The following is a 13,000-nucleotide window of genomic DNA, read 5'->3' as shown; positions in this document are numbered from 1 at the left end:
CACAACTTTTTGAAATACTGTGCTATATATCGGTTTTAGCCATATCACTCAACGGTGAAGGAACACTTTTAAAAAATCCTCTGATGATCTTCCCCCAGATCTAATTATTTAGTTCTTGTCACCTACCCAACCTCTCCACCAAATTTCGTCTGAATCCGTCCACAACCTTTTGAGATATCCTGTTCACAAACAGACAGACAGACAGGGGTAAAAACATAACCTCCGTCCACCAAAGGCCATGTGTATGCTTAGTCATGTCCGCGGCCTTTATTCTTAGCATGTGAAGGTTAAAAGTATTTTAAATCGAAGCGACCAGAATTTATTAGCTAAATTAGTAACTTTAACGGGATTAAATGAACAAGACGTTGATCGAGGTACGTTAACCTCCGTGGAAGCAAGGAGAGGCTGACGTTCCGGGCATTAACCCTTTTGCTCTGACACAGGGTTAACGCCTATAACATCAGCTTCTCCTTGCTTCCTGCGGCACACCTCGAATAACGTTTTCGTGATTTCATCCATTCTTCGACCTTTCTGCTGATGCAGAATGACACTAACCTTCACCAGCAAGACTAGTTATTCATTCTAAAGTAACATTCACCGATTTGAGAAATGAGATGATGAAATAGCATGATCTCGCAATGTTATTGTCTTTCCCTCTCTTCCATAACCAGGTCTCAAAGACGTTAGCGAAGGGATCAGTTCTGGATGAAGCTAAAAACATCAATCGATCGTTGTCAGCTTTGTGCAACGTCATCTCGTCTTTGGCTGAGGGTCGTGTGAGTGAAATAAGAATACACTTATTGCTGATAGCTCCGTCATGCACACGGCCTATTTATTGTATAATGGATTATTTTTCATTTCCAACAATTACATCCGGACATATTTTGTGACAATGCACTCTATATTGGTTAACTCTGTGCATGCCATTTTAATCTTATTAAAAATTATTAAATAAATAAATAAAATTAATATTAAATAAATAATACTTATTATTAAATTATTATTATTATAAAATTATTATTATTACATTTTTATTAAATTATTATTAAATATGATTATTATTATTAAATAAATAAATAAATAAGTAATAAAATATATTTAAAAAAAGAATTAATACAATTAATAAAATAAAAAATAACAGAAAAAAGTCAGGAGACGACGATGGTTCACGAGCGAGCGCTATTCAATGACAAAGGATGGACTATAACCGAAACAGGCCCGGACAGGCCAGGCCTGGAAATGTCAAAACGAAGGTTACCGACCTTGAAATGAGATAGAAAATAATGTATAATCAGTCATGAGGTTAGTTAGCTACACAATACCGAAAATTCGGTGAAAAATGAAATGAAAAAAATAAATAATAATAATAAATAAATTAATAAATAAATTTAAAAAAGAAGAAAAAAAAATGAAAAATCGAGCTCCGTCGAGCTCCGACACATGACATTGGCCTAACCAAATATCGAAACCCCTGTCAGATTGCACCAAACCCCTCAGAGAAGATGTAGCTTGAACTCGATTACCCCCTAAAAAGACATCTTTTTCGGGCGTCGCTCCGCCCACAATGGGTGCAATACGCCCACTCTAGGCAGGACACAACTAGATCATGATATCAACCTCCCACCCAAGTTTCATCAAGATCGGATGATATCATCGGGTAGTTATGCTGCGGACATACAGACACACAGACACACACAGACAGACGCACACACATGACGAATATCGTGGTCACTTGATAACTCGTGAACCAAAAAGGCATTTCTAGAGTTTTCTCAAAGACCCATACGGAAACTTGAAATTGCTTCCAATTGCTTGAGTTATAGTTTTCATTATGAGTGCAAATACAAGTTTATGCGTGCATTGGCTTCTTTGATGAAAGATTTCAGATTTTTGCGCAGTTTCAAAACACACCGAAGTGTTATGATTTATGGGAGCGAGACATGGGTAATGAACGTAGAGCAGCAACGAAGGCTGGAAAGGGTGGAAATGCGAATGGTTCGATGGATGTGCGGAGTATCGTTGAGAGAGAGGAAGACAAATGATGAATTGCGAAAGATGATGGGAATAGAGCCTGTGATGGATGCTGTGAAGAGAAACAGGTTGAGATGGTTTGGTCATGTGTTGAGGAAGGATGAAAGTGACCGGTTGAGAAGAGTGATGGAAATGAATGTAGAAGGAAGTAGAGGACGGGGAAGACCGAGAAAGACTTGGCTAAAGATGGTGGAAGAAGAAATGCGGGCAAGGGGGTTAACAAGGAGAGATGCAGAAAATAGGGCAAAATGGAGACGATTGTCATGGGGACCGCAAGGCTAACCCCCGCTCTAGCAGGGAAAATGGCCTTAAAATGCATGTTGTTGTTGTTGTTGTTGTGCAGTTTCAAAGCACGTAGACATCTTTCTTTTACAAAAGAAAGTTCCCTTTATCAGTTTGTCATTCTGTGCTTTGATTATATGAAATAGATATGTTGCAAATTGGATCAGAGATCGCTTTATAATGAACATGCACGATAATCAAAACTTATGATGCATTCTGTCTTTGGTTAGCTTTGTTTCTGTGATCACCCAACCCAGAATGCACTGCTCTCTTTGGATACATTCTTTCAGATATATGCTTCTCTATAATATTTGCATCAAATTTACGATAATTCAAAGTCATCTTCTGTATTTGCAAGTCGAGTTAGTTAATGATCAATAAGAACCACCTTTAAAGGCCTTTTTTTCCCCACAGAGCAGGGGTTGGCCTTTTTCGGGCACCGTGGCCCCCTTTTTGCAGCAATGTTTTATGGCCGGGTGCCCTTCCTGCCGCCAACCCTGTTAGTCGCCTCTTGCAACACATAGGGAATTACCAGTGAATTGCTACTCAATTTGCCACCCTCAGAAGGATGACAGGCTGAGTGGCGATAACCACCCTGGCGTTAATTCAGCGATCGACCGGGATCCCAAGCCAGCACCCAAACCGCTAAACCAACACCAGGCTTTAGTTAATGATCAATGCAATAGATATTTCTTTCTATTCAACAGTCAGGGATCGTTGAACAGCGGAAGGACAGAGGCTGGGTGGTTGAAACTCAGCAAAGGGGAAGAGGATAACAGATGGATAAATAACACACAGACAAACACAAATCAGCAGGAGTAGATAAAGCTGCATGTATAAAAAGTGCAAATTACTCTTCTAGCATGTTCTAATTCGAAATACCTCTTCCGTGCCCGCAGAGATGCCATGTTCCTTATCGGGACAGCAAGATGACGCGGGTTTTGCAAGACTCCCTAGGTGGAAATTGCCATACAACAATTATCTGTTGCTGCTCACCTTCGTCATACAATGAGGCTGAAACTCGATCCACATTGATGTTTGGCCAGAGGTAAGCTGAGTAAAGGAACTGTGTGCCACACTGGCTCGTGCAGATGGATCTTGACCAACAGGATGTATCTACCTCTAACCACACAAGTGTGATCTGCCTTTTTCAACTTGTCCAAACGAGAAGAGCTCGTGCTATCTCAATAGACACGTAAGATCTTTTGTAAAACTATTTTATTGTTATGGGTGAAGGTTCAGTAAAACAGGTTTTCTTTACTAGATGATTAACCTGTTTTGATGATTTGATCATCTTCCTAATGTGGTCAGCAGTCAGTTATAAACAAACTCTTTAATTCACATCACCCAGAACTAAAATAGCTTTTTTTAAACTTAAAATGTTAAAAACTTTTTCTACTTTTGTAAAATTTTATATTATTTTCTATCACTAGCCATGCCCGCTCTCTCAGGGGAAGGTGGCGGAGAGGGTCAATACCCTTGTCCCTCAGGCATGGGTCAGTGGTTAAACTACTTGCACTATTCCACATGTACAAGCAAAAATGGCAAGTTTTGTCTTCGCTCTCACTGGGGTGAAGAGATGGGGGATAGGTGGAGAAGGGGTGAGGGAAGCAGGAGGAGTGGTAGTGGAATAGAGTATAGTTTATTGCTCTGAGCATGATAACATTCAATATAATTTGACATATACAGTAAGAATAAGAGGACATTGTTAAAAATAATATTTTTAATTAAATAATCAATAAAACGAACAGCAATGGGATAAAATGACCTTTTATAACGCTCAAACTTCGTCCTAATAGCTCCATATATTTTCCTCGATGACAGCAGATTAAAAAGATCATGCGCGGGATGGAACGCATCATGGATTATTGCCTTTTCTCTTTGGTTTTGTCTTTTCGAAGAGAAGTCGCAGTTGAAACCCCGAACGTATCCAGGTTCCTCCTGATGACTCCATCTTTGTCTTTTTCCGTTCCTCCTGATATTGCTGTATTTGGTCAGTTATTTGATTAACACAGCGGGTTTCACACTGACTACCTACAACAACAACCACCTTTGGAGGCCATTTTCCCCCGCAGAGCAGGGGTTGGCCTTTTTCGGGCACCGTGGTCCCCTTTTTGAAGGAATGTTTTATGGCCGGACGCCCTTCCTGCCACCGACCCTGTTGGTCGCCTCTTGCGACACACAGGGAATTACCAGTGCACTGGTACTCGATTTGCCGACCTCGGAAGGATGACCGGCTGAGTCAACCCCCCTGGCGTTAATTCAGTGATCGACCGGGATTCGAACCCAGGATCCGAGGATCCCAAGCCGGCACCCTAACCGCTAAGCCAACACCAGGCTGACTACCAAAGGCAGATTTACTCCAATAATTACCGATGCCGTTTTAACAACACTGCGCAATTTTTTCCCCAGCAGAATCTGTGCTGCTACCAAACCAGACAGTGATGGAGTGTGTCAATACACTCTCGATCACTGCCCGGTAAAATTTCACAAGAACGGTAGTGCTGACATGAAAATTCTTAAGTCGCTTTGGGAAGTACAACTGCTGCTGTGCCTTCTTCACACAATGATCAATATTCCCCTTCCAGCCTAGATCATCCGAAATATGCATACTGAGGAATTTAAAGGAATCTACAATTTCAACCTTGGCACGGTCAATAAAAAGTGGACGAAATTCCGACTTATTTTTCTGAAAATTAACGATGGTTCCTTTTTTTTTTTTGATGTTGAGCTCGGGTTGTTGTCTGAGCACCAATGCCCTTGCATTTCGACCTGCTGGCATTCATTACCTTCTTCGCCGTTGTGAATCGACCAGTCCCACAACGGTTGCATCATCCGCAAACTTTACAACCAGGCAATTTCCAAGAGATGGCAGTGTGGCACACAACTGTGGGTTAAAAGAGAATGCAATAAAGGACTTAGTACACATCCTTGAGAAGTACCAGTAATTCCAGTATTCAATATGATCAAATTTGAAGAGCGAGATCCTATTCCAATGACTTGTAGCCTATTAGACGACAAAGTCAAAAATTCATTTGCACAATGAACCATCAAGAACAAGAGCAAGTAATTTAATATGCAATTTTAACGGCGAAATTGTATTAAAAGCAGAACTAAAGTTGATAAAAAGAAGCCCAGCATAAGTGGAACAATGTTTAAGGTTTATCAAGGTGCTGTAAAACATAATAAAGAGTGAGTGAAACCGGATCATCAACAGAACGATTTATACGGTACCGAACTGAAAAGGATCGTACAATGCCTGAAGAACAGATTTTAAATAACTGAGCACACGATGTTCAAATGTATTCTACTATACAGTGCATTCAGAAAGTATTCAGACCCCTTCACTTTTTTCACATTTTGTTATGTTGCAGCCTTATGCTGAAATCGTTTAAATTCATTTTTTCCCTCATCAATCTACACTCAATATCCCATAATGACAAAGAGAAAACAGGATTTTAGAAAGTTTTGCAAATTTATTAAAAAGAAAAAACTGAAATATCACATTTACATAAGTATTCATACCCTTTGCTATGACACTTGAAATTTAGTTCAGATACCTCCCGTTTCTCTTGATCATCTTTGAGATGTTTCTGCAGCTTGATTGGAGTCCACTTATGGTAAATTCAATTGATTGGACATGATTTGGAAAGGCACACACCTGTCTATATAAGGTCTCACAGCTGACAATGCATATCAGAGCAAAAACCAAGCCATGCGGTCGAAGGAACTGCCTGCAGAGCTCAGAGACAGGATTGTGTCGAGGCATAGATTTGGGGAAGCCTACAAAAAAAATCTCTGCTGCATTGAAGGTTCCCAAGAGCACAGAGGCCTCCATAATTCTTAAATGGAAGAAGTTTGGAACAACCAGGACTCTTCCTAGAGCTGGCCGCCCGGCCAAACTGAGCAATCGGGGGAGAAGGGCCTTGGTAAGAGAGGTGACCAAGAACCCGATGGTCACTCTGGCTGAGCTCCAGAGATCCTGTGTGGAGATGGGAGAAACTTCCAGAACGACAACCATCACTGCAACACTCCACCGATCTGGGCTTTAAGGCAGAGTGGCCAGACGGAAGCTAAACAGTTCAATGTTGGTTTCATCAGACCACAGGATCTTGTTTCTCACGGTCTGAGAGTCCTTTCGGTACTTTTTTGCAAACTCCAAGCGGGCTTTCATGTGTCTTTCACTGAGGAGAGGCTTCCGTCTGGCCACGTATGAATGTACAGATAATTGCCTTATTTTATAAAATATGATTTCCAACTCATTGGCACAATGGTTATCACGTCCATTCTGAGTCTGTGAGGTGGACGGTTTGAAACATGGCCCAGTCATACCAAAGACTTTTTAAATGATACTTGCTGCTTTCTTGCATGAAGCTCAGCGTTTAAAAGATAGAGCATGAACCCTCCCCCTACCCCCATACAGTGCCTTCTGAAAGTATTCACGCCCCTTGACTTTTTCACATTTTGTTGACTCATTTTGTATTACGTGTAGATCAGTGACAAAATAATCTCTATTTACTCCTTTTTAAATTCAGGCTGTAACCACAAAATGTGAAAAAGGTCAAGGGGGGTGAATACTTTCTGATGGCACTGTATGTTGGCATCCATGGGGAGGAGGAAATTCTTCTTTGAATGTCATACTGAATGTGGAGAGAAAGTGATGTTTATAAAGATGATGTCAATGGTACCCACTGCTCTGGAAAGTGACGTCACTTCCCACAATATCATTGGCTGTGTTTGTGTGGAAGTCAAGTCTGGTGTTGTTTCGCGTATCTGTCTGAATGTGTGCATGGTATCTGTCGCAGCTCAACCACGAGCCTTAGAGCTTGTAAAATAATAAAATAAATAAAATAAATACAATAATTTGATCATCTCTTATTTTTCTCCTCAATCCTCACTTTATGCATTGGTGAGGCTTAGCTTATAGTTTAATTTTAATAGTTTTTTATTTATTTAAAATTTCACATACAAGTTGTTTTATTTACTAACTGGCAGAATTTTCTCAGCTGGTGGAGTTGTTAAAAAATAAATTATAACAGAACCATGAATAAGACATACTCACTGTATATATTTTATTGATGTAACAGAACCATGAATTATGCAGCCACCAGAATCATATTGCAAATAGTTTTTACATGGTTCTTCCTCACTTTCCCCAAGAATCACATCATCTATAGTGCAAAGTTGTTTGCTCAAAATGGACATTACTGACTGTTTAGGGCCAAGACCATCAAGAATACAGTGGTTGTCAACACTGATCTAACTGCGGAGCAGTGGCAGGAAAAATATGAAAAGGAACGACGACGGAGAAGATTGCTGCAGAGCCTGAACCATAGACTTCAAGAAGAGCTGGCTTCCTTGAGACCTGGTAATTATGACTTTAAGAAAATTTTGGGGTAGCGTGGTGCTACCCCACACATAGTGTGGGGTACCACTACGTGTGCACCAGATCAGTCAGGCCAGGTGGAGTATCTCACTCTGAAGGCCATTAGTGAGCCAGATTTTTATTGTTTTACTGACATGCAATCCATTCATGTCATGGTAAATACAGGACTTTTTAAATGACATCATATGCTCCAGAATGCTCGGTGAGCATGCACAGGAACTCTGAGGAATAGCGATCTTTGGGCCATGTGAACTGCTATCGTGCGTGTGCGACATGGTTTCTTACCTAAAATGGCTCACAAAGCTTCTAAAAGAAGACAAAAATATTCGTAAAAGTACCCGAGAGAAATTTGGGCTGTGCCTCTGCACAAAAAATAGTTTGAGGGAAACACCGTATCTGGTGTGGGTGCTTCTGAATACCGATGGACAGGTTATATCTGGGGCTTGTGATGCACAGGGTAAGGTTCAATTATCATATTGTTATGTCTGGGGGTGGAGTAAAATGTAGAGCAGAGTAGATCTGAGTAGGTAACATGCTTCGAGATGTCGCGATAAGGAACACTTCCTTTAATAAGTCCATGTTTAGGCGTTTTGTCGGTTAAGGTGTATAATTGTGAATCTACCAGGAGATTCGGGTGATAATTAGTATAGGGGTTAATCAGTAGAGCCCTTGTATGTCTCACCTAGTAGTCAAACCTTTGTCCATTATGGCACTGCAGACCACATAAACATTAGTTCGGACCTTTAGTACAACACTAAATGATGCCCTTCCCCCCCTGACATGACTTAGGAAGAAATCAGGCTGGAACACCGCCACAATTGGCCGCCACCATTTACACCTCCGAGAGGCCGATCCGCCTTGCATAGCACGTGCTATGACTGAGGAGCAGGAGTGGGGAGAGTTGGAGTGATGCAGAGGGCGTGACCTGGACGAGCCGGCGAGTCGTGGGAGGCTCTGATTGGCAGAGCAGTGCGCCAATGTGACGTGATCGGCCAGAGATATTACCGAGGGTCGGACGCCATTATAACCAGTTCTGCAGATGAGTTGAGATGAGAGCAAAGCCCCGACCTGAGTAGAGAGTTCACTTCAGTTAAGCCGGAGGAGTTGAGTGGAGTCCGGAGTGAGAGTTGATACGAGTGCAGTTCGTACGAGCAGTTGCCGAGCGCCATTGAGTGAGCAGTTCGTGTGCACAGGCAGTTCGGAACGGAGCAGTTGGAAGTTGGGTGACGAGCACCATAACCAAGTTCAGGCAGTTCAGATCGGAGATCCTGAAGACGAGTTCAGAGCGCGAGGGGAGCTTGCTGTCCTGCTTTGGGGCCTCGTGTGCGAACGGAGTGGGCATTGGCTCGGGCCTTTGCGTTGCTGTGGTGCTCGGAGGCGGTCAGAGAAGGCCTGGTGGCGGCCGAGCAGGGCCGTGTTACAAGAAGATGACGACAGAGACAGATAAGCCCGAGCTCCGCGTACACTGTACACGACGTGACGTGTTCTTTTCTTTAATTCATCTCCCTCGTGTCGTGTTTGATATCTGTTGTGTGTGGGATCCCAATTTAGCTACCTTATTTTATTACCGGCGCGTGCTTTTTCACTGTCTTTGCTTTTCCCGAAAAAATCCTTGTATTATTTTCCTTTCCCATTCAAACCTGTGCCGCTTCAGTTAATTTCCTCTCACAGGACCTGAGCTACGCCGGCGTGCTGCAGTTAAGTGCTTTCGCCGCAGCCTCCATTTCCCTTCTTCCTCCCGCGCGGCCATAGCCGAATCCGTGTTTGGATAGTTGCCTCCGAATAAGACCGTTTAGGCTATCCGCAACTTTGATGTTAATCGGAGTTGCATGACAATATTTACAATTATTTAATTTACTTGTCTCCCTCCCCCACAACCTAGAGGTGCCTTATTGTTAAGTTTGTCTCTGGTGTATGCTCTCCTTCCATCCCTTCTGTTCCATCAAATGGTACCACAGCTAAAGCGTTTCGTGAGAATGTTGAAGGCCTCAATTCTGTGTTGGCTTCCAAATCTTGCATCCCCAACCCCTCATTTCCAGTTCCCATCCTTTCCTGTCATAGCCGACTGCTCCTGGACTCTGTATCTTTTACACCTGAGAAGGTGTAGAAGTTTCTGTCAACCCTCGAATTTTACTCTGCTACTGGCATCAGCTCACGCATTCCCTTAGGTTCCTGCACCCCTTTCTCTCGTCATCCTTTACTCTTTCATTCTACATGCTCCCACCATTCCTTATTATATGGTACTAAAATGTCAAAGGATTCTGCTGTAACCTCAGAGATCTTTTATGCCTTGTTTGTGCTACTCTTCCTTTTGCCAGAGTTTCTAATATGAGTTCCCTTACAAGCAACTTCAACATAAAAGGTCATGTTTGTCCACGTACCTAGATGTACTGTCCACGTACCTAGATGTACTGTATAAAACACATGGACACTGCTAGGACTTCCAGGAAAGAAGTCGGTATTTCAAAAAAGTGGATCTGGGGTGAATTCACGGGGGTAGAAAAGATCAAGGTTTTGGATGGGGAAAGATAAGAGATGGTGGTGAACAGCTGTTTTAAAGACCTGGAGGGAGGAGTGGGATTGAAGAGAGTGAGAGAGTTTGTTCCAGAGGCAGGAGTAAAGAGGAATGAAAGAGTGAAGGTGAGCAGAGAGTCTTGATTTTGGCAGTTTGTCCAGAAGAGGGTTGCTGGCAGATCTTGTGCGACCTGTCGGAATATTTAGGGGGACAGAGCACAGATAGAGCTGGCGGAGCAAGGCCGGATAGGATTCGGTAGAAGACAGAAAGACCACCAACCTGCCTGAGTGAAAGGTCCTCACAATGAGTTCCATCGCAGGAGATTCCATTTCAATCGATTTCACTTTAGACCATTTCAACCCTTTCGACCCATTTTTTATTTTACACCTTTCGACCTTCAAACAATTTGACCTTTACAACTTTTCAGATATCCGACCTTTACACATTTACAACTAGACCATTTAGACCTTTCACTGCAATCAACGAACTTTCATTTAGCACTCACGAACATCCTTACATTTATTTGCCACAAAAATACAACACACAAAAGAAGTCCTGGTTCGGGTCTGCAATCTCTGATTGCTCTTTCTTGTTAATTTTTGCAATTTTTATTACCCAGAAAAAGTGGTGGAAGAAGACAAATATCAGAGCTCGGTGAAGCACGCTGATAATAAGCAAGCACCGATTGCTGCTGGTGGATTTTTTCTGGCATCTGATGAACTGCTATCACTTCAAAAAAGCAGATACGAAGATGAGATCAAGCGTCTGTCAAATCAACTGGACAACAAGGTGTGAACAGCTGCTTGAGAACATAATAGTTGTTAAAAAGAATTCCAGCTTCTGTGAGGTTGTTTTAAGAATGAGAATCTTGTTTTGTACTGATCATTTTTGCATCATTTCAGGAAGAGGAAATGACACAGCAAGCCCAGCTGGTGGAATTGTTGAACGATAAAATGTTAAATCAAGATGAGGTCAGAATGAATGTTACAATTTCTTCAAATGAATGTTTCTCCAAATGACATATGTATAATGATGTAAAGATTAACTGATTAGATTTTGGGGTCAAGAGGTTAAAGGTCAAAGTCTGTAATAGGTCTATAACTTGAGAACTGCTAAAGGGATCTAATTCAAACTTGGTACAGATATGTATAATAAGGTAAAGATTAACTGATTCGATTTTGGGGCCCCGAGGTCAAAGGCTAAAGGTCAAAGGTCATGTCATGTAAAAATGTGATAAATTGAGAACAGCTGAATGGATTTAAATCAAACTTGGTACAACTATTATAATGATGTAATAATGTGGGCGAAGGCATATCGGTTGAGGTCATGATGTCGAAGAGTATTGTTGTAGTTTATCTATATATTAAAGTAGATGAATTTAACCGTCCGTCCAACCCTTTGTCTGTCACGCTGTTTTCGCTGGGACGTCAATATGGCATTAAGTTTAGAGTAAGGCCTCTACAGACATGCACGTCATCCTGGGGTCCAGCACTCAACCTGTCCTGTAAATTTGCTGATGGTAGTTGAACAAGCTAACCCATATATCTGACTATCTCTGACTATCTGACGTCCATAGGCAATTGCTGAATGCCAGACGTTAGGCGTCGGGATGACACATAGTGAATAATGAATGAAAGAATGATCGTTTTAAGGCCATTTTCCCCGCTACAGTGGGGGTTAGCCTTGCGGGCCCCATGACAATCATGGTTCTGAAGGAACTGCGCTCCAACGCGAGTCGAAAGAATTGACGCGACCAAAGACGGAATTCGTCCGAGTTGCTTTATTGAAACAAAACAGCTCAGGCATTCTGACAAGCCCGTTTTTCGGGCAACAATATATATACACCTTTATGTCGGGAAGTTTGCCCGGCAAAAGCTATACCGGGCATGCCCGGGTATCAAGGGCGAGCCTTGGAAAGGCGAGTCTGGACCTGCCCGGGCGTGTTTGGCTGCGGCCTGGCAAGTCGAGGCTGGGCGTGCCCGGGCGCTCTGGGCGAGCACTGGAAAGGCGATAGCGGGCATGCCCGGACGCTCTGGGCGAGCCCTGGAAAGGCGATAGCGGGCATGCCCGGACGCTCTGGGCGAGCCCTGGAAAGGCGATAGCGGGCATGCCCGGACGCTCTGGGCGTGCCCTGGAAAGGCGATAGTGGGCATGCCCGGACGCTCTGGGCGAGCCCTGGAAAGGCGAGAGCGGGCATGCCCGGGAAAGACGAGACCGGGCGTGCCCGGGAGGTTCGGGCGTGCCCGGGAACAGTGAGTCCGGGCATGCCCGGGAGAGGCGCGTCTGGCCGTGTTCTGGCCGGTGCAAGGCGATTATGTACATCCAGCGGTAACCGCTACACACGCCCCTCCAGAATCGACCTGCACCGGCAGGGTCAATTTAAGGGGGGTCCGGATGACCCGGGCGAAGCGACCCCTGGAGGGTCGTGGGGAGGGGTCTGACGTGGTGGTGGGTGGTCGAGCGGGGGGAACTGTGGACGGGGGGCGGCCTCGCCGCGGAGGAAGGGCCAACCGTGGTGGTCGGTCGACGTCCATGTGCGCCGGTTTGAGGCGGTCCACAGAAATCCGGTCCGGCCGGCCGCCGAAGTCGACGATGAAAGACTTGTCGCCCCGTCGCAGGACCCGGAAGGGCCCGTCGTACGGCGGCCGGAGTGGCCCCCGGTGCGCGTCATGACGCACAAAGACGTACTCCGCTGTGCGAAGCACCGGGGGGACGTAGGACTGGGGGCCACCGTGGCGGGACGTCGGCATGGGGGCAAATCGTCGGGCGGCCTCCTGGAGGTCCGA

The 13,000-nt window shown here is 43.9% G+C and overlaps 1 protein-coding gene and 1 long non-coding RNA gene across 2 annotated transcripts in view; one reads left to right on the top strand and one right to left on the bottom strand.

Moving 5' to 3' along the window:
• LOC137431723 (kinesin heavy chain-like) overlaps positions 1 to 13,000 on the top strand; it is a 91,326-nt gene that overhangs the window by 41,059 nt on the left and 37,267 nt on the right. The window contains exons 9-13 of the mRNA XM_068123354.2: positions 672 to 776; positions 3,213 to 3,361; positions 7,533 to 7,681; positions 10,834 to 11,003; positions 11,117 to 11,185. Of these exons, the coding sequence (XP_067979455.2) occupies positions 672 to 776; positions 3,213 to 3,361; positions 7,533 to 7,681; positions 10,834 to 11,003; positions 11,117 to 11,185 (642 nt within the window). The remainder of the gene's footprint in view (positions 1 to 671; positions 777 to 3,212; positions 3,362 to 7,532; positions 7,682 to 10,833; positions 11,004 to 11,116; positions 11,186 to 13,000) is intronic.
• LOC137415610 (uncharacterized) overlaps positions 1 to 13,000 on the bottom strand; it is a 66,344-nt gene that overhangs the window by 30,567 nt on the left and 22,777 nt on the right. The window contains exon 2 of the long non-coding RNA XR_010982107.2: positions 5,103 to 5,200. This is a non-coding gene — a long non-coding RNA (uncharacterized LOC137415610). The remainder of the gene's footprint in view (positions 1 to 5,102; positions 5,201 to 13,000) is intronic.

This window comes from Myxine glutinosa, chromosome 7 (genome assembly GCF_964187855.1).
Source record: "Myxine glutinosa chromosome 7, kmMyxGlut1.1, whole genome shotgun sequence".
Classification (NCBI taxonomy): domain Eukaryota; kingdom Metazoa; phylum Chordata; class Myxini; order Myxiniformes; family Myxinidae; genus Myxine; species Myxine glutinosa.
This window is presented reverse-complemented; position numbering and strand designations above follow the sequence as displayed.